The 20086-nt window shown below is 52.6% G+C and overlaps 9 protein-coding genes across 9 annotated transcripts in view; 1 reads left to right on the top strand and 8 right to left on the bottom strand.

Moving 5' to 3' along the window:
• Positions 1–403, bottom strand: part of PODANS_2_9820 (uncharacterized protein) — a gene marked incomplete at both ends in the record, with an annotated part of 1500 nt that extends 1097 nt beyond the window's left edge. The window contains 2 exons of the mRNA XM_001911755.1: positions 238–267; positions 328–403. Of these exons, the coding sequence (XP_001911790.1) occupies positions 238–267; positions 328–403 (106 nt within the window). The remainder of the gene's footprint in view (positions 1–237; positions 268–327) is intronic.
• Positions 404–2305: 1902 nt separating this feature from the next.
• PODANS_2_9810 (uncharacterized protein) lies at positions 2306–2902 on the bottom strand (the record flags this gene model as incomplete). The annotated part of the gene is made up of 1 exon (XM_001911754.1): positions 2306–2902. The coding sequence occupies one exon, from the start codon at positions 2900–2902 to the stop codon at positions 2306–2308; it is 597 nt and encodes a 198-aa protein (XP_001911789.1).
• Positions 2903–4248: 1346 nt separating this feature from the next.
• Positions 4249–5704, bottom strand: PODANS_2_9800 (uncharacterized protein; the record flags this gene model as incomplete). The annotated part of the gene is made up of 3 exons (XM_001911753.1): positions 4249–4305; positions 4358–5595; positions 5662–5704. The coding sequence occupies 3 exons, from the start codon at positions 5702–5704 to the stop codon at positions 4249–4251; spliced, it is 1338 nt and encodes a 445-aa protein (XP_001911788.1).
• A 377-nt stretch (positions 5705–6081) lies between these two features.
• On the top strand, positions 6082–7097 carry PODANS_2_9790 (uncharacterized protein; the record flags this gene model as incomplete). The annotated part of the gene is made up of 2 exons (XM_001911752.1): positions 6082–6302; positions 6362–7097. The coding sequence occupies 2 exons, from the start codon at positions 6082–6084 to the stop codon at positions 7095–7097; spliced, it is 957 nt and encodes a 318-aa protein (XP_001911787.1).
• Positions 7098–7650: 553 nt separating this feature from the next.
• Positions 7651–8951, bottom strand: PODANS_2_9780 (uncharacterized protein; the record flags this gene model as incomplete). Its single annotated transcript, XM_001911751.1, has 5 exons — positions 7651–7800; positions 7855–8357; positions 8529–8559; positions 8620–8742; positions 8904–8951. 5 exons carry the CDS (start codon positions 8949–8951, stop codon positions 7651–7653), a joined length of 855 nt encoding a protein of 284 aa, XP_001911786.1.
• Positions 8952–9903: 952 nt separating this feature from the next.
• Positions 9904–12295, bottom strand: PODANS_2_9770 (uncharacterized protein; the record flags this gene model as incomplete). The annotated part of the gene is made up of 8 exons (XM_001911750.1): positions 9904–9943; positions 10008–11392; positions 11453–11601; positions 11656–11691; positions 11786–11812; positions 11901–11902; positions 11970–12044; positions 12270–12295. 8 exons carry the CDS (start codon positions 12293–12295, stop codon positions 9904–9906), a joined length of 1740 nt encoding a protein of 579 aa, XP_001911785.1.
• A 1202-nt stretch (positions 12296–13497) lies between these two features.
• Positions 13498–14229, bottom strand: PODANS_2_9760 (uncharacterized protein; the record flags this gene model as incomplete). The annotated part of the gene is made up of 4 exons (XM_001911749.1): positions 13498–13751; positions 13822–13845; positions 13927–14087; positions 14189–14229. The coding sequence occupies 4 exons, from the start codon at positions 14227–14229 to the stop codon at positions 13498–13500; spliced, it is 480 nt and encodes a 159-aa protein (XP_001911784.1).
• Positions 14230–15404: 1175 nt separating this feature from the next.
• Positions 15405–16580, bottom strand: PODANS_2_9750 (uncharacterized protein; the record flags this gene model as incomplete). Its single annotated transcript, XM_001911748.1, has 1 exon — positions 15405–16580. The coding sequence occupies one exon, from the start codon at positions 16578–16580 to the stop codon at positions 15405–15407; it is 1176 nt and encodes a 391-aa protein (XP_001911783.1).
• A 1987-nt stretch (positions 16581–18567) lies between these two features.
• PODANS_2_9740 (uncharacterized protein) lies at positions 18568–19857 on the bottom strand (the record flags this gene model as incomplete). Its single annotated transcript, XM_001911747.1, has 2 exons — positions 18568–19314; positions 19381–19857. The coding sequence occupies 2 exons, from the start codon at positions 19855–19857 to the stop codon at positions 18568–18570; spliced, it is 1224 nt and encodes a 407-aa protein (XP_001911782.1).
• Between the last annotated feature and the right edge of the window lie 229 nt (positions 19858–20086).

Here is a 20086-nt window from a genome sequence, read left to right as displayed (position 1 = left end):
CAAATCGTCCCACATATTATTTATTTATCTACATGATTGTTTAGTATCTTTTATTTTCTTTTTATCGATATGAGAGTGAATAGATAGAGATAAATGTCGCCCAATACCGTATAATAGTTTGTAAGGGTTCTCTTATCTCTTGTTTGAGGTCTTGTATTATTTAAATATTATTTTATTTTTTATTTTTTTTGGTTTAATTACTTGGGGGGGGGTGTTGGAGAGCATGGGGAGGTTTACCGGAGCCGGGAGGGCCGGAGATGCCGATTACTTTTTGGGACGGTTAGTTTGATGGGGGTGTGTGAGATGGGGAGGAGGAAGGGGACTTACACAGCCGACGGTTGGGGGGTGTTGACTTGAATTTGGCTTGGGCGAGGGAGACGATTTGGGCGAGGTGCTCGTCCATTGCGGTAATGGCGTACAAAACAACTACACTTGGGGAAGTGTGGTATAATTCAAGGTGTAAGTGAAAGGTGCCGACGGGAAGTGTAGTTTGTGCTTCGGAGTCGCTCGAGGATTGGGTTCAGAGCAAGCAATGCAGCAGCTGCAAACTCGGATGCAAATGCCGAGTTTTTGTCAGTTTACACCACATTCGAAAACCAGAAAAAAAAAACACAGTTACAATATGAACGTTAGAAAGCCCCAGCTTTCCGAACAGTTGTCGTTGAAGACGAAGTTGAACTCGCCGGTGCGGAGACAGCAGCTCTCGGGGGGAATCGCCGGAGCGGAGGTTCAAAGCGGTGACTCCGCCACGGCGCCGTTGCCGAAAAGCTCCATCCATCAACCTCACCTCTCAACTTTTACAATTCACTCACTTGACTCGCCCACAATCTCAACTTTTGTTCTCACAGCAATCTCACATTCAAAATATTTACAATTAACCAGACCTCCTCAAGTTGCTCTCATCAAATTTTATCCTCCAGCTCCTTCAGCGGAGTTGCCCGCATCCCAAAATGGCAGACGACCTCCTCTTCAACCTCAACCTAGGCTCCTCCTCCGACTCCGACCCCGAAGACCTCGCCTCCTGCCCCGCCAAACAACCCGTCTCCCGAGCTGACCGCTCCGCTCTCTCACAGTCAGCGTTTGCAGCCCTGAAAAAAGAATATTTCCCCCGAGTCGAGAACGGCGATGTATGCCCCTCACCCCCCCATCCCATCCCCATCAGAACAAGTTACTAATCACCGCAACACAGCTATGGACTCAAATCCCTCTCCCTCTCACCCCCGAACCAGACGCCAACCGCGGCGGTCTGATTAGCAAACCCCAAGCCCAAGACTTGCTGCACGCAGTGGAGGAGTTGTATTTCTACCGACGCTACTCCGACGGGATAGGGTTCGTGAAAAAGATAATGGCTGACGGGGGAGAACAAAAAATAGACCTGGAGACGAGGGAGCTACTGCGCAAGTATGAGGGGAGATGTAAATCAAAACTGGAGTCGTCACAATGATATACCGCATCACCCAGTATTCAAGAAACCCAGCGAACAAAAAGACAACAGTCATGAAACCATGAATCATGATCATAAAAGAAGCTAGGAAGGCAAACTACTAGGCAAACAAGGGTCTAACCAATTAAACCAGCACAGCGGAGAGTGTCCATTTCATTTCCCATTCTTTCTCTTCATCTTCTTCACCACCATCTTCCTCCTCTATCTCCTCAAACGCGAAAGCACACCGCAACCAGTTCTATAAACTGTCTAATGCTCCTCTTTTGTAAAGCAAGCCCTCTAAAACAAAACGTCTATCCGTGTAGACAATACAAAGAAAGGCATGAAAATCAAAAATCAACATCGGGGTATTTTTCCCCAGAACTCCTTTTGAATGAAGAAACGCACAGAGTGACAAAAGGAGAGGTAAAAGCTGGGAAAAGCAAAGAAAAAAACAACCCCTTGATGATGTTACAGTTGCGAAAATGCTCAGAAGTAAAAGAAGCCCCGACGCCAAAGCTCCAGCCCAGTGTAATAAATCCCCTCTATCCCGCGGCCACCTTTTTGATAGTGTGAAATAAGACCCTTTTTCCGTAACCAGCCCCGTGGTGTAGGGCAAAACATGCTAGTGGTGGTGATGAGACCCCCGGGATGACGTCTTTGTCCTGAAGGCGTTGTTCCCAGTTGATGGTCCGTTGTTGTTGTGCTTCTTGTTCGTCGGGCTTTGTTGGTGGTTGCGCCGTCACACTCTTTCAATTGCTCCGTTTTCTCCCGATGACAGCGGTCATCCACGTTGAAGGCGATGTTGCTATTTTCGTCATCGCCGGTGCTGCTGTCGTGCTCACCATCAACTTCAATATCGTTGCAGTCGACGGCAGCCTCCTAAGCAGCCATGCGGATGTTGACGGCCTGGGCTTGGATGAGCATCATCTTCTCCCGCTGCTGCTCCTCGGCGAACACCCTCCTGCTCATGGCAAGCACAGCCTCGAACCCTTCCTTGCCCCTGGCAGCGTTGTCGCGAAACCTCTTGACGAGCGCGTCCTCCATGCTGTTCTTAATCTTCTGCCACCCGCCGCACAGAGCGGTGATCTTGGCCGCCTGCTCGAAGGATGTCTGATGGTCATTGAGTGGTCTGTAGACAACCGTCTCCTGAACGTTGAGAAGGTTGTTCCATGTGATGTTCTCCGAGACCATGGTGACGGTCCTCTGCTTTGGGTCGACATAGGACGTCTCAAAAACTTGTTGATCCTCCATGCCGGCGCCCAGGATCTTCTTCAAGATCTCAGGCATGCTCTGCTTGCAGGTGATGAGGCGTTCTGTGCGCAGGATGCCAGTCTCGGGGTCGACGGTCCGGCTGATGGTGTCGACGGCGAGAACGTGGGTGGACTTGTCGTTCCATGGGCAGTATTTCCGCCAGTTGGCGGTTGATACCTCCTCCCAGGAGTAGTTGAAGGTTTCTGTGTTGGAAAAGACCTTCATTTTGTCGGTGTTTTCTTGAGGATGTGCTCTCAGTCAGAGAGTGGTTTTCCGTTTGTTGGTTGGGCGTCTAAAGGATCGCCGACCGTACCGAATCTCCGATTTTCGCGATCGCGTGCGAGAAGGGGGGGGGTTGGTGAACGCCGCGCAGAAAGAGGGAGGGTGAAAAATCAATTGCAGGTGGTTGCGAAACAACGAATTTGACAATCGACCTTTCGCGTTGCCAAGTATCAAGTGAATAAATGCTCCGTCGTGCTGTATTTCGTTTTTTGGTTTGTTTCAAAGGCGCAAAGACCCGTTCGCTCTGTGGCACATGCAAAAAAAAAATGACAGAGGCAAAAAAGATATGAGGCAGAAAAATTATTGGTAAGATGGAGCCGAAGGGAGGAGATAGATGGGGGGGGGCCCCGGAATTTGCGGGCTTTTTTTTAACACCTGAAGATTTTCTTTCTGGGACTGGCCGATAAGAGGAGCGCCTCCCCCGTCCCGGTCCCTGCTCGGCACTGACAGGCACTGACAGGCACAAGCAGGCGCAAAATCTTTGAGGGAGAGGAGGGGGGCGATGCATCCCTGTCATACCCAAGAAGAGGGGAGCGATGATGAAAAGAATCGGAACGGTGCGGGGACCGTCGACCGTTCTCGAACCCAATCGGCCCAATGGGAATGCCGAGCGTTACCCCCACGTTTGCAAGCGGTAACAACGGATATGTCATTTTGCCTCTGACGGTGGGCGCTGGCCCCCAGATAGCTGTCAGTGCCGTCATTGTTAACCCTTCGTGCATGCGTCGGTGGCTCCGATGTTTTCCTATCGTCAGCCGCCGACTTCATCACGGCGTCAGGACTTTAGAACACGGCGACGATCCCGAACCCCGTAGAAGTCCCAGTTGCGATTTTCACATGTTGCACGGAAGTGACGCCGTTTGCAGACCTACGGAACGGATCCGGGTGGAGAATGCTCCCTCGGTCCGGACCCGGCCCGTTCGGTGTCTTTGGTTGGAACGCTTCGTGGATATTCACTTCCACGCGTGGAAGCAGTGGGGCACGCTTGCCAACTCACCTTACAGTCTCACCTAGGATACAAGGAGAAGGTGGGCACGTGGGATTGGACCTGAAGTGCCTGGGAAACACCTGGCAGGAAAGTTTTGCGTGGAATCCCAGTCTATAATTCACATAGTGTTGAGAATGCTTGGCATTTCTAAAGACTTGTTTGTTTAGGAGATCAAACTCAAGACCGTGAATGGTATTGCTAGCAGGGTCATTTCAGACTTTGCACATATTTTGTTGTGGCATCAGGCCTGGCCTGGCAGGTTTCATGCTGTCAGACCAACCAAACGATGCTCAAACCTCCTCTAGTAATCATCTCCACGGCTGATGACCTCCTTTACGGTAGGTCGGATCAAGATGGTCTGTCACTCGTTAGTTTCCGCAGTCTCTCGCGCAAGGGAAAGAAATACTCACATGCTCAAACTGTGCTGTGTATGAACCCTTCTTGTCCACCAGAGGAGGATAAGACTCCACAACCCCGTTGGCAACGAGGCTGTTCAAGCCAAGCAGGTACTTGTCCTGGCCAAGGCGGTCCAGGTAACGTCTGCAGAATGGCAGGGTGCCAAAGTTCTTGTTGATGACGTTCAACAAAGACTTGGCTGAGCTGAGACGGAGGTCCACCTTGGGCGCATCCATTCTCTTTGCGTAGTGAGAGATCTCACCTTCCTCGTGCACGTAGCCGTTGCCAGTGCTACCGAAGGTCTCGATGGCGAAGACATCACCCTCCTCCATCTTGGTCTGGTCGTTGCTCTTCACAATGGGCACGCTCTTGCCTCCGTGAATGTTGTATGGGAGGATAGTGTGTCCGTTGAGGTTGCGGATCGGCTTAACCTGGTACGTGTTGCCGTCCAGCTCAACCTCGTAACTCTCCATGACTTCCTGGATGTACCCACCAATCTCGCCAAGTCTGGCATCAATACCAGCCTGCTTGAGACCTTCGTTGGTGGCCGCCTTGCAAGCCTCGAGAAGAGGGTCATAACGGGGGTTGAAAGCCAAGGTGAAGGCACTGTCGACAATGTTGCCGTTGACGTGCACGCCGATATCGACCTTCAAGACATCATCCTGCTGGAGAACCATCTTGTTTCCAGCGTTGGGGTTGTAGTGGGCAGCGCAGTGGTTGAGACTGAGGCCAGTAGGGAAACCCATACCTGCCTTCAAAGCATCACCCTCCTCAAGACCCTGGTGACCAACAAGAGCACGGACGCTGTCTTCAATGCCGTTGGCAATGTCAGTCAGCGACCAGCCAGGCTTGATGTTCTTTTGTGCCCACTGGCGAGTCTGGCGGTGGGCCTCAGCAGCATGACGGTAGTCATTGTAAAAGTCATTCTTGAGGTTGTCGAGGTGGCGCTTCTCCTCGTTGGTGGTGCGATATCTGTTCTCGTTCACATATTCCACCTCCTCGCCCTTGGGGTACACCTTGTCGGGAAAGAGCTGCGAGATCAGAACCCGCGGGGGGTCGGACTGGGCCGTGGGGTTCTTCTTCTTCTTCTTCGGCTTTCTCTTCTTCTTCTTCTTGGCGGCCCCCGTCTCAGCGCCCGGGGCAGCATTTTCCGCGTCGTCGTCGGAATCATCGCTGTCACGGTTCAGGTTGCCATTGGTGGCGGTAGCCGAATCAAGACCTGGCTTGGGCTTTGTGGTAGCCGCATCGCTCACTTTTCTCCCTCATCCTATCAGTTGCTGCCACGCTTTGACAGTCTCCCGGTGGAGGTTGAGCTTACCGCTGAGCTGCGCGATCTCATCTACCGGCGCTTGAGCCGCCATTGTGAGATTCAAATATGTGATTTTATGCTTTCAACTATGTGAAATAATTCAGAGAGTTGAAGGAAGCCAAAAGCCTGATCCAAAGTGATGGCAAGTCAGAAAAGCCCCGCTTCTTTTTTTCCGTTGTTCTTGGCAGGGCGTGCAGCTTGGTACCAATCGCGGGGCAAGTGCGGCGTTTGCTGGGCAAGAGCCACAAATTTGCAGGTTTGACAGCCGTGACAAGCCACAATTGGACCTCAGTCTCCGTTCTCTCGCGCATCCATTTCGTCACTGGTGCCAATTCAAGGTGGAGCGTTTTCCCAACGTCTCGACTTACACGAGGCCGACAACATCACCAAACCTCGACATAACAGCCCCTTCAACAATCGGGATGAGGAATGCCATTCCGTTACTACCATCCTCCGCGCAGCGCGATCCCACGCCATATCGCCAACCCTCCTCACCATGTTCTTGTCAACAACCCCCAACCATGCCGACCCTTTCACTCCTCCCGCCATGATCGCGCCCCTGCCGGCAGCAGCAACCCAGACGACTCAACCCATGACCATTACGAGACCCTAAACGTCCACCCCTCCGCCTCCCCAGCCGAGATCAAAAAGTCCGCCTCCCTTATGTACCATATCCCCCCTCCCAATGGTTGTTAACGGTACCCTTCAGAAGCTACTTCCACCTCTCCAAACTCCACCACCCCGACCACAACCCCTCCGACCCCTCCTCCTCCCACCGCTTCATGCGCATCTCGGAAGCCTACACCATCCTCTCCCACCCGGCAAACCGCGCCAGATACGACCGCTCCCGCGCCACAAACCCCCGCTACGCCCACCAGCACCACCCCCACGCCCCAAAGTCGGGATCCTACCACTCCAGCAACCCAGCTGGCGGCCGCCCCCCCTCAGGTCTATCCTCCCGTCGGAAAACCGCCTTCCAAGGCCCCCCCCCTTCATTCTACAAGTCAGGGGGGTGGGGCGCTCACGCCTCAAAACGACGCGCTGCCCACGAGAGCTCAACAGCCCAGCAGGGCTCGCCAGAGGGGAAAACACATGCCAGACAAGACACCAGTGCAAAAGACCACCAAGGATGGGAGAACACCACCGGCCCTGAATCCAACCCCGGGATGGGCTTCGGTCAGGATCCCTATTATAAATACGGCTTTGGGGGGTTCGGGTACGGGACCAACACCGGATCGAACCCGTTTTTTGACCCGCATTCTCATCAGCGGACGCACAGGCGGCATGAGGAACGGCGGGCAAAGAGGGCCATGAAGCGGAGGGGGTTGAGCTTGGACGCGGATGACAGCATGATTGGGACTTTTTTTGTCTTGAGCGGGTGCGTGGCTGCTAGTGTTGTGGGCGCGATGCTGATAGGGGGGTTTGGAGGTGGGCTTGGAAGGTAGAGCCCGAAAAAGAGAGTGAATCAAGAGTGTAAGATAGAAAGAAAGGGGGGTGTGTGTGTGGGGGGGGGGGTGTTGGTAATGATGTAAACAACACCCCCCTGATTCATGGCCAAGTCATTTATTTACTTGCTGTTTTTGTCGTATATACATTACATGAGATTACATATGATACTTAACAATGAGAACAAAAGCCAACAAGAGTCCTTTGAAAACCTCGGTGAAGCATAATCCCAGGCTAGTTGCCGTGAGATATGTCAAGCAGCATCACGCACGCCACATAAACGAACGTGAGATATCCTAATCATATTAATTGGCACTGTTGGAAAGATCGCAGAATTCATACAAATCATGCTCATCCTGCTAAGGACCCAACTCTAACGTTTGTTTGCCCTGATCATCGTGATCCATTTATTTTCGTCTAATCGATACACACACACACACACACGGTGATTGATGTTGTATCCTCATTCTTCAGAAAAACAACAGAGAATCATTCAACGCCATGGCTTGTCCCCAACTCCCGACCTTTACAACAATCCCGGGGATATCAAACTTAGTTCTCAAAGGTAAGGCTGGTGCCGACTTTGTGGGTGGCCTGGTCGAGCTTCTGGGTGTCGAAAGAGGCACCGAGACCGAGCTTGACGCCGTCACGGAGGAGGACGTTGTAGGCAACGGCGGCGACACCGCGGTCGTTGATCTTGGCCTGTTTTCAAAGTCAGTTTTGTCACACAAACAAGCAAATCCTCAGGAGACTAACCTTGACGAAGGAAACGGGGTCAATGCGGTACTTGGCGGCAACCTCAAGACCAACGGTGTTGCCAGTCTTGGAGTTCCAGGTGGCCTTGGAACCAGCCTCGACAAGCTTGTTGACCTTGTGGTAGTAGCTGGCGGAGAAAACGCTCAGGTTGTCGGTGGCGGTGACAGCGGCGTTGTAGGTAGGGGCGTGGTAACCGACGGCCAGGGAGTAGTTGGTGATCTTAGCCTTCTGGACATCAAAAGCAGCGGAACCACCGGCGAGGAAGCCCTCGTGGCCGATAAGGGCATCGATGCTGGTGGTGGGGCCCTTGAGGAGGTCGACGAAAGCGCGGCCGTGGAAGTTGGACTGCTTGAACTGCAGGTTGGCCTTGACACCCTTGGCCTGGGAGGCGGGGAGGAAGGAGAAGATACCCTCGGCCTTGAGACCCTTGGCGAGGGTGTCGGCAAGTTCAACCTTGGACTCGAGAGCGTTGGCGGTGTTCCAGGTCTGGGTGACGGTCACGCCTGCACGGTGCCAGGACGTTAGCAGCTGTGTATTGCCTGGTGAAAGAACCACTGTCCACTAAACAGGGGCCTTGTGTAGCCTGGGTCCTCTGATACGGCTGAGCACCGCATGGCAATCGAGGGGTTCCCGATATATTGGCAGATTGACAGCGGGGGGCGGGGCGTATTCACCGGTGGACTTGTCAGAGTACTTGGCCTCGATCTATTGCGGACGCGGTTAGCCAGTGTCCTCGTGTGCAGTGTCTCAAAGGAGTGTACGTACAGCGCCGGAGGTGGCAGCATCGTGGCTGCTCTTGCCGGTAACCTTGAAGGCAACGCGGTTGGGGGTGGTGTCCTTGACCTCAAGGCTGCCGGAGGAGAGATGGTAGAAATCCTTGGAAAGGAGCTACATGAGTGCGGGTTGACCCCGAGAGTTAGCAATTGGTTATGCGCAAGTGTTGTGGCCGGTGGTGTCGCTGTGGGCGAGGGCGCATAGGCAAGCTTTGGAAATGCCGCTCTATCAAACCCCCCTTCGCCAACAACAGCCATGGGGGGAGTAAGACGTACATCGTTCGCCGCCTTGGCGATATCGGAGTAGGCAGGGACAGCAGCCATTTTGATGATGATTGTGTGTGTTTAACTGGTGATAACGAGCAAACAAAGTAAACAAGAAAACTTGTAGAGACTAGGTCGGACGGTGGAACTCGAAAGGCGTGGAAATGTTGGGAAGGTAAAGTATCGGAACTGCCAAATTTCTTTCTCCACCGTGATTGGGCCATCGCTCCCAGGTGGGAAGTGCCAAGTTCCAGCAGCAACGGCTGCCATCGCCTGGGATTACCCTAACCCTTGAAACACATCAGTCAATGGCTTCCTCTTGGCCGTTGTGACTTGGGGGCATTGCCTCAGTTGCACTGTCGTTTGTTTCATATTTGCTTGACTTGAGGTTGCAGTTACTTTGTCTACAAGCCAGATTCTCAAGAAAGACCATCCTGCCGATCTGTATGCTATCCCGAGAGACGACAGGTATGTGTCTATCCACGATATTGAGACTTGAGAGACCTATTTCAACAACCAGATGCAAATATGGCATGTCTGAGCAATCTTTTGGTCATTACCTATATTTAATGTTTTTCAAGGCAGTTATTTGTTTGTTCCCTTTAACAGAACCCCTTGTTCATATAGAGTGGTAGTTTATGTCAAGGTCCTCCACGTGGATGAATCCGCTAAGCATATTGGCGGCTGTTTCCTCTATGCAGACACTTTGGCTCCAGCTTTGAGAGCTTGGCTCTTCTTCCCCAGGTTTTATCAGGTTGATATCTGCATTGCATTCCCTCCTGCCCATCACCCCCAACCTCACAGCCTGCATATCTACGGATATGCCTTGCCAAGGCAATTCAACCATCAAAAACCCTGCACCAAAATGAACTTTTCAGAGCTTTTGCATTCTCACAGGCTAGCTGTGCTGTACTTCAACGCATCCCTCACCCTATCTTTTGACATGACGCCCTGCTAGATACCAGACCCTCCGGAAGCCATGACTCATATACAAAAATGATGGGAAAGACATTTAAGCATCCTCATACTTGGCCTGATGGATCGAGATAGCTCTGTAAAAGCCACGTCAGTATCAATTCTCAAACCGCGTCCATTCAGAACCAAAGTTCAACTCACCTGCCACTGGGATCCGTCTGCTTGGACCATGTGGGTGTCCACCTCATGACGGTCGACGCGCACGACTGGGGGAAGTGCTCGTCGAACATCAGGCGGTACCAGTAGGCCTCCTTGGTGTCAGGGATATCGCTGCCCCACTCAGGCTTGGGGTTCTTCATCATCTCGTCGGTGACGTGGAGCTCGGCATTGTCCTTGAGGGCATCGATCCATCCGTATCCGACACCGTCAGAGAACTGCTCCTTCTGGCGCCAGAGGATGTTGTCGGGAAGGTAGGGCTCGGCGGTCGGGTCGTCCGAGGTGTCGAAAGCCTTGCGGAGAATGTACTTCTCCATTCTTTCCTTGTTGATCATCTTGTCCGCAGGGTCGATGTTCATCGACACCTCGAGGAACTCCTTGTCGAGGAAGGGCACACGGGCCTCAAGACCCCACGCGGAGGTGGACTTGTTGGCGCGCAGGCAGTCGGCCAAGTGAAGGTTCTTGACGCGGCGGACGCACTCGGTGTGGAACTCCTCCTTGTTGGGGGCGCCGTGGAAGTAGAGGTAACCGCCGAAGATCTCGTCGGAACCCTCACCAGAGAGGACCATCTTGATGCCCATGGCCTTGATCTTGCGAGAGAGCAGGTACATGGGAGTCGAGGCACGGATGGTGGTGACATCGTAGGTCTCGAGGTGGTAGATGACATCAGACAAGGCGTTAAGACCATCCTCGATGGTGAAGGTCATGACGTGGTGCTTGGTGCCGAGGAACTTGGCCACCTTGAGGGCAGCCTCGTTGTCGGGAGAGCCGGGAAGGCCAATGGAGAAGGAGTTGAGCTGGGGAAGGAAGGTCATGGTAGAGAGCTTGCCCTCGTCATCGAGACCAACAAGACCCTCGCCCTTGTCCAAATCCTCAGGCTTCTCCTCAGCGGCGCCGTTGGCCTCCTCTGCAAGCTTCTTCAGGCGCAGGGTTTCCCTCTGGGCAATGGAAGCAACAAGCGAAGAGTCAAGACCGCCGGAAAGGAGAACACCATAAGGAACCTCAGCCATCAACCTTTTCCTGACAGACCTCTCAAGAGTCTCGCGGAGCTTCTTGAGGTCGACAGGGGTCTGGGGGATCTTCTCGCCATCCCACCATGTGGGCTCAAAGTACCGTGTCCTCTCGCCAGTCAAGCTGTCGAAGATGTGTCCGGGGGGGAAAGCCTCGATCTTGTCGCAGACGGGGTGGAGGGACTTCAGCTCGGAAGCGAAGTAGACAGTGCCGGGCTCCTTGGAGGACCAGCCCTGGTAAAGGGTTGTGATACCGATGGGGTCGCGGGCGGCGATTGTGCGGTCCTTCTTCTTGTCGTAAAGAACGAAGGAGAACATGCCATCGAGGTGCTTGGGCGCATCAATGCCATACTCGAGGTACTGTTGCACCGGTTAATCTCATGTGCTCTCCCCCGCAGTTCTCCTCTCGCAGTGACTCACCAGAGGAATCACAACCTCGCAATCCGAGGTGGTCTTGAAGTGGTAGGGGGTCTTCAAGGTCTTGCGAACAAGACGGTGGTTGTAGATTTCGCCGTTGACGGCGAGGATAATGCTGTCATCGGCATTGGTAAGTGGCTGAGCTCCGCTCTCTGCTTTGAGGTTAGACGACGGCCTCGAAACCAGATATACAGATCTAGACCCACCAACACCGACGATGCTGAGCCGTTCATGGCACAGAACTGTGGCGCCGCGTTAGCATCGCTCTTTCAAAGACATTCGAGAAAAGTGGGAGGTTTTCTATGTGTCCAGGGGGGTTGGGGTTCCTTATCGTACTCGTGTTGTTAGAGATAACGCTGCCGCCTGTGGGAAGACAATGTGTTAGCCAAACCAATTGTTTCTCCTTATCTTGTTTATCCGTCTTTGTCCGACTCAGGGGTGAGATTCTTACTCCTATCAAATCAGTTAGCACAAAATGTCTTGGAGCTACCAGGAGGGGTTGCGCAAGGGATTGACTCACCAATCCGGGCCTCTGTGTCTGATCTGCTTGGAAAGCTTCAGAGCAGTCGGCTTGAATTTGGCGACGTCTGGGTGACTGGGTTGCTCTTCATATTAGCGTTCTGCGTTATGCTTGCTGTGGTGTTGATGCTGATCTCGAGAATTTGTGAAGCGATAACGGCGATAAGGACAACGGCTTGGTGGTGTGGTGGGGCATTGACCCCTCCAAGGACAGAAAGTCGTTGACAAGTCACCACCACGGAGCCAATGCCGAGCAATTGTTCATGATAGCCAGGGAAAAGACCAGGTGTTCGAGACTGACCTATGGCAGGCGAAGATGCCGCACATGTTGACTGTCTATTCTCTTGTTTTTGGACGGGAGGCTAGGAGGCAACTAGTTCTTGGGATTTTGGAGCGGACGTTGAGAGCGGACTACAAGCCAGTCAGTGACAACGGTCTTTATACTTACTCTGGCCGTCGCGGCGCGCGCAAGCTGGTGTCTGTTGCGATGGGAGAGAGGGCGTTCGATCCGGCAAGGCGTAGGTGAGCAGCTGATGGTTGGTCTACAGGTGAGAGCTGCAGAAGAGCGTGGGATGGTTTTTGAAGGAAGGAGGCCACAGCACAAAGGTGTGGAAAGGAAGAGATGGGTAAGAGTCACAGAAATTTGTCTGGGAATTCCAAATTTGGCTTTGGAGTATGAGTCGACTACATTGCCCCTGCAAAATTTTAAGTACCTTCTAAGACCCCAGACCTCTTGGTACCCGGGGCTTCCTAGTCCTCCATTGTTAATCGTGAGGAGCCAAGTGGACGCCGATATCGCCACTCCTCAAATCCACCCCCTGGTATAATTTGTTAGCGCGGTCCGGAACCTGGGGACTCGGAGGCGAGACCGTCCCAGCCGTGTGCCAGAACCCGTTCCGGCCCTCCACAATTAGATAAACCGCCCTGATAAGAAGTTTGCGATAATCGCGATATAAAGGTGTGGGAGCCTGCAAAGTGCCTGGTAAACTGTCCACGTGAGACTCTGCATATGTGAGAGGACATCATCCATCAGCTGTGAGCGACAGAATGCCAGACTCTTCTTCATCCCGAGTGTGGGGTATCGCCAATCGTAGATGGGAGCCCGCGTTGCTTCCCCAATGTTACGCGGGGGTATTGCTCGTAGCTATGACAGCTCAGAGCCAGGGGCCACACACGACACCAGCGTCACAAATTCTGTATCGGAAACACTGCATGGAGGCGCAAGTCACGGGTGCCAGAGACGGGATGGTTGATTCAGTGGTTCGTATTGTTGGAAAAAAAGCCAATTCCATTAACCCCCACTCCAGAAAGTCAAATACCAGTTCGTTGAGTGAAAAGAAGAACCCTTCCCTGTCGAGAGTCGTCCGTCTACAAGCTCGTTCCCAATCAATGCTACGCCCCTGCCTGCCTTCCCAGCCGTCCATGATGTTCCCAAGTAACTCCAGAAATAAATGACCACAATCGTAGATCCCACTAATACGTTATTCTACTGTCGTCCTTTTCCAGTATGCCCCCAGAAGCGAGCTCGTCTATGGAGCAGCATTCTCTCGAACAATCCGTTTGATACGTCTTTCGTACTCGGCTCTGTCCTTCTTGAATAGGTTGTAAGCCTCGGCCTGAGCTGGTGACTCGGGGTTTGGGTCGTTCAGGAGGTCTTGGACACCAAGGAGAATCTGCTTGAGAGTGATGGCCGGTTTCCAAGCCTCTTCCTCGTTGAGGATCGAAAGGCAGACGGTGCCCGAAGGGTAGACATTGGGGTGGAACAGAGGAGGGACGAATTTGCCTACAAGGAGAGGACGTTGATTAGTCGTGTGACCTGCCCATGTTGGGGTAATTCGGCGAAAAAAACTTACACTTGGGGGGCTTCGTGGGATATTCTGCAGGAAGGGAAAAAGAGACAGGTCAGCTATCAAAGTCCATCTGCAACATCATGTGTTACACCGAGGGTAGCTACATACCATCTGGAAAAGTGATGTGCAGCTTGAACTGGCCGCCCTCCCAGATTGTGTCTTTCTTGCCAGGAATAGCACACTCCCAGACCTTCATGTCCAGCACACCTTGGGGGTTCTTCTGGGGTTTGGCCCAGAAGCCGAACGGGTGGTCTTTCCGCCACTGCTTTCTGTAGAGGGCATGGCGCCGGTCAGCGAGGCTGTCGCGAACAGGAGGAAAATGTCCGAAGGTCGGCGCGCGCATCTGCAAGCGACGAAAGAGGCGACTTACCTCTCCTCAATCAGACGGTTCTGGCAGAGTGTCGAACCCATGGTGACGATATTAGGTGGATATGGTGAGCGATCGATCAGAAAAGTTGGGGGTAGCTGGGGCTGGCTGTATGCGAGGCGCTGATCACGAGACCTTGAGTTGCAAGAGAAGCGGAAGCTCTGCGATGAAAAGGTGGGGGTTCGATGATGGCGCGGTAGTCTGCAGTGGCCGCGGTGTTTACGAACCCGGGCGTGGGATGGTTGGTGAAGGGAAGTGTAGAAAGTTCAAATGTTCTAGCTGTCGCCGGGAAGAGAGATGCTGCCTGCCACTAGCAGCTTGGCCCAGAGATGAAGGTGGGGCTATGGGTCCTCTTGTAGAAGGCAATTCCGCAAGATTCACTCGACATTCGAAGAAGTTCACTCAAAGTAGGCAAGATTTGACGTTGTTGGCAGAGTTTTCGGGAACAAAGATATGATATCAGGCGAAATAATGGGGCGAAAACTGATATATACTGCTGAGATTTCTCATTCACGTTTTGCGGTGGAATCTTAACCCGAGGGTCAGTTAAGCAGCTCAGATCAACTAACCATTCCACTACATATACAACCCTGCCATCCTGACTTTAAAAAACATGCCTAGACCCATAACCCTAAGCATATTCTAACCTACATAGTCGCACTTTGTCTTGTGTACCGTGTCCGAGGTTGTAGTCTCTTCATGATCATCAGCAAGCATGGAAGAAGAGGCGAAGAAAGAGGTGAAAATTGGTGAGCTTGCCTCTTCAAAGCAATGAAAGAACGGACACCAGGTGAGATCCGATGCAAAATAGTGGATTGTTGGCCTGCATAGAAACGAAGGCATTTTGGGCAGATCCGTAAACTTCCAGCCTTTTTTTCAAAAAAAAAAAATGCCTGAAATTAAGAGCAAGTGGGGCAGGAAGCAAGATCCTCATGCGACGAGCACAGAAGGGAAATACAGCAACGAAATCTAGAGTCTAGAGTGTGCAACCAGTTGTCAAGGGAAAAGTCACACTGGAATAACTGACACTTGGTGTGTTTTTTCAGAGGAATGAGTACCATGGCTTGCTATTTTTGTCATTACTTCGTGACCATCCTTCTTCATCCCAGCATGCCAACCACCAAGTTCGCTTGGCCTTTCTTATGACTTGTCTTATGAACTTCCTGAACACCATCATCCGCCACAGCAAAAAGTTGCTTTCGTAATGGTGCGTTTTGTTTTAGTATTTCTGACCCCATGACGACCCATAGCCTGATGAATACCCAGGAGTAGGAAAATAGCGAACTACAGCAACTATTCGAGCATCATCATCACCGTATCGATCTCTCACAATTTCTTCCACGTCATCGTCCCTGCTTCTAAGCTCAGGTGAGTGATAGAACCCACCATCAGAAGCATACCTCGAATTAATTTCCTCGTCCAGGGGCATCGCCCAACGTACCGACCTAGGTGTACGGGGTTCAGTCTCCGTCTCCGGAATCGACTCGGCCGGACCCTTTTCTTCATCCTCATCTTCATCATGCCTCTCTCCACTCGAACTTGAACTTGAACCTGAATCCGAATTGCTATCCGAACTCGACTCTTCCTCCTCATCTGAATCCTCGGAGTCATGGGCCTGCTGACTTAGGTGATCACTCTCATCCTCGACCTTTGCCTGTCTGGGAGATCTCATCACCTCCTCCACCATCTCATCCGGTATCGCCCCACTCATCATCACCTCTTCAACCAACTCATCCGGTATCAAATCCCCCATCACGGCTTCTGCATCGGCATCAGTAAAACTAGACTTCATAACCCTGTCGACATCAGCGTCAGTAACCTTATCTTTCAGAGCGTCTGCTATGTCCTGCTCCGTCAGCATCTCCCTTATCACTTCCTCCACATCTGCGTCTGTCACCAAAGGCTCCATCACAGCCGCCACATCCGCATCGGTAATCAGCATTGCTGACGGTGGCGGGTTGAACAAGTCGTCGATGTCTTTTTGAGTTATCAGTGGTTCCCCTTGCGTGCCTGGTGCGCCGCTGAGAACTTCGTCCCAGAGTTTGTCGTTGGCTGGGTCTATTGACTTGGTAGGAGAGGGAGGCGGGCGGGGACCCATTGGTTTTGCGAAACGTGGCCACCTTGCCCCGATACCTCCTGACATGCGGGGAGGTGATCCGTTCGGGTCGTAGTACTCGGGTCCTTCATACGGGAAGTAGGGATGGGGAACCACTTGGCGATAATAGTTGACTGATGGTCTGGCTACTGGCCCGGAGGGGGAGACGTTGATTATCCTTGGGCTCAGAGGCGATGGAGGAGTAGGTGAGCCGCTGTGACTATAGCCGCTGTGATGAGAAGCTGGAGGTGGACCGGGTGGTGGCCCAGGGAATCTCGGGCTGTGTCTTGATGGTGGCATTGGTGGCGATGGGGCTGGTGGTCTGCGGGAACTTTGACGAGATCTAGATCGGCGTGTTTGAGATCGTGATCTGAATCCATGTAAGTAAAAGATTCAAGTTGATAAGACTCAATAGAGTTTTACCTTTCAGCAACGACAACTGGTGTAGGACCGGAACCACCAGAGCCGGATGGGCTTGACCCAGTACCTGAGCCCGATGGCGACGATGATGACCCTGCTTCAAGCGTAACAACCAGACTACCGTCGTCTGACTTGTCGTTGCTGAAGACCCCGTACAAAAATGTCGAAATGAGTGCGATAACCAGCAAGAGCGGGATGAGTTGGGCGGCGGTGGTTGCCTGATTTACACTGTTCTCAGCCCCGATGCGGTTCCATCGAATCGTCAGCTCAATCGCAACGATCACGGTTACGGCGACCGCAAGGCCCCCCAAGGCCTCCAACCACTTTTGTGCTTCCCACCTTGAGCGGCTAATCTCGGTGAGGTTTGTCCCCGACGGTTAGCTATCATCAAGCTGCGGCCTACCACACCACCTCCGAAAAAGGAAAGTGGAAAATGATCACTTTCTACCACGACCGAAAAAGAAAAAAAAAATAAACCCACCCGGCAACGATTAGGGGCAGAGATGAAAAATAGGGGCGACTCACATTTTCTTCTTCCTCCCTCCCTTCCTAACCCCCCACCACCCACTCTTCACACAACCCACCACCGCCAACCCCCCAGCCAGCATCCCCAACACCAACAAAATATTCAACCCCTTCATACTCCCGCTCTTAAGATCCATCGCCCCAAACAAAAACCCATACTCCAAACACCCTTTCCCATCACCACCACCACCACCACCACCGTCATCATACCTAACCGAATCCACCCCCCTACCCCAAAACCAAACCTGCACACCAACCACAACCAATCCATAACCCCCCCTCAAACAACCCAGCACATCTACCCCCCACCCCCTACTTTTCACCCGCAACCCCAAATGAGGACAAAACACCATTGCCAAATCCGCCGCATGTCTCGGGACGAAGAGGTAGACAGTGACAGAGAGGAGAAGAAGAAGAATATACACCTCAACAACATGCAACCCCCCAGCAGCAACCTGCAATATCAATGCAAGCAAAAGCGCAAAGTTGAGGACGAGCTCGGCGGATAGGAGAAGGACAATATATTCCTGCTCCAGGAGCTCGAGGAACAGGGTCGAGAGGTGGAGGAGGTAAAAGGACGTGCGGAGGCCGAGGCCGTACATGGACGGGTTTCCTGGGATGGGGCAGGGTACCTGGGAAGCCATCCTGATCGAGGAGACATCGAAAGGAGATAGATGGGCGGTGAGGATGAAAAAGGCAAAAAAAAAAAAATACAGAGATGATGATTAGGTAGGCGGGGGAAAGGGTACGTAAGGGGGGGGGAGGGGGGGCACAATGTGGAATTATTGTAAACAAGACAACCAAGAGATTACACGGTGGGTTAGATGGGAAATGGCCTTGTGCTTCGTTACTTGGAGGTTGAACTACCACGCCAGAGAAACCACAGAATATCTTCCCCAGACTCTCACCAGAAATGTTGCACCGGATTACTTGGTGGAAAGGGCACGATGAGAGCATACCTAGCGTATGCTAGCCACTCGGCGAGAGACTACCAATACGCAGTGCGCTTGACGACATCGGATAATATGGGGCTATCATTTGATGAAGCGCACTATTCACATCCGATGGTATCACAGTCCCTCCAGGGGTTATCCTTCCTGACTGTTGTTTGCTCTATTATCTCAGGAGAGACAAACATATGAAGGGCGTGAAACATCGATGCACTCGGAAACTCCCGTATGTCGTGTACACAACCTGACTTCACAAATCTATCCGTGCGGACCACGACCTAGAGCATAATATCATTTTAATTCCCATTTATGAAAACTCCTGCTTGCTAAAATGCATGCTTTGACACTTTTGAATAAACCCAATCCAATCAGCTTTCCATCACACCCTCAAGTCATCTCTCTAAACTCCCCCTCCCCTTCCCCCCCAAACCTACTCCCTTCCTCTCCCTAATCGCCCTCTCCCACCTCTCCCTCTCCAACCCCTTCACATCCCCGGGTATCTTCTCCATCTCCCCCACCGCCATCCCAAACACCTCCATCAACTCCGGCACCTCGGCATGATCCCTCGTATTCCTCATCCTATGACACCAACTAACAATCTTATCCACCCCCTCACTCCCATCCCCTCCCAACTCCATGTTCTTCCCATCAATACTCGGCGTCTCACTCGCCCTATGCCTAACCCCCATCTTCACACTCTCCCCATCCCCATTCCCAGCCCTCTCTCCCCTCACCCACTCCCCCAACTCCTTGATCGGACTAGCCACATCCTCCCCACCAACCGGCTCAAACAAGAACTCGCCTCCTATCTGCCTCGAATCGCCCCCCTTGTGCGCCAGCCCCTTGGGTATCTGCTTCAGACCCTGAACCACACTCGCCAAACTCGACCTGACCAGATGAGTCTTTGTATACGCTGGCCTCTCCCCCAAAGCCAACGTCCGAATCATGCCCAGCTCCGCATACAATTTCCGCGTGGGATCCGTGTAAACAGGAAAAGGACACCCAGTCTCAGAGGTGTACATATCGATCAAGCCCGGATCGCCACACCCAATCACAACGATAAACGTCGGGATGGGCAAACCCAGCAAATCCGACGGCGAAAACGCAGACGACAAGGTCCGGAGGTAATCTTGACAGTTCTATCCCCACCATCACAATCAGTCATCAATCATACCACGGGAGGGGTAATCGGAGAGTACACATACACCACAGTAAAAATGCCTAACAAACACAAGCAACACCCTCCTCGCCACATGCCGCCCCGTGTACAGCGACCGAAACGTGTGCGACTTTCCATTGCGGTCCAGCACAATGTAGTTGTCAATCTTCTTCAGCGTCGCCAGCGTAGGAAGGGAGTTGTCCGCCGAGACGTCTTCGGAAAAGTCGAGGGGGTTGGTCGTGTCAATGTCGGCTGTTGAGTTCCTGTTGGCCGCCGCCGACTTGACAGAACCACCACCACTACCACTGCCACCGTTTGTTCCAGACTGCTGCTGTGACTGTGATGGTGAGACACTAAAGGTAGCTGCCCTCCTCGTCGTCGTCCCAGCACCATCACCGCCCAACGTCGTATTAGTCTCCGGCTTGGCGGCAGCGGCGCCCGCTCCGCTTTCTGTAACCGTGGTGTCGGGGGTGACTGTGGTTGTTGGCACGTCCGGCGCTAGATCTTTCGGGGGCGACGCCATGATGGTTATATGTTGGGCTTTTGAAAGGCTCGAGTATTCAGGTACCGTGGCGCCAAAAGTTTAAGGTGTGTGCTAGGTAATCTAGAACGTGCATCGCTGAACCCCCAACCAGCATGATCATCAGCTTTGGTTGGGTCTGCGACTCCAAAAGGCGGGGTGGGGTTGCCCAGTGGTGGTGCGTGGCAGGCAAAGGGTGGGGCGGGATGAGGTCACAGTGGAACTTTCCCTT

This window comes from Podospora anserina, chromosome 2, assembly GCF_000226545.1.
Source record: "Podospora anserina S mat+ genomic DNA chromosome 2, supercontig 2".
In the NCBI taxonomy this organism is placed as follows: Eukaryota; Fungi; Ascomycota; class Sordariomycetes; order Sordariales; family Podosporaceae; genus Podospora; species Podospora anserina.
This window is presented reverse-complemented; position numbering and strand designations above follow the sequence as displayed.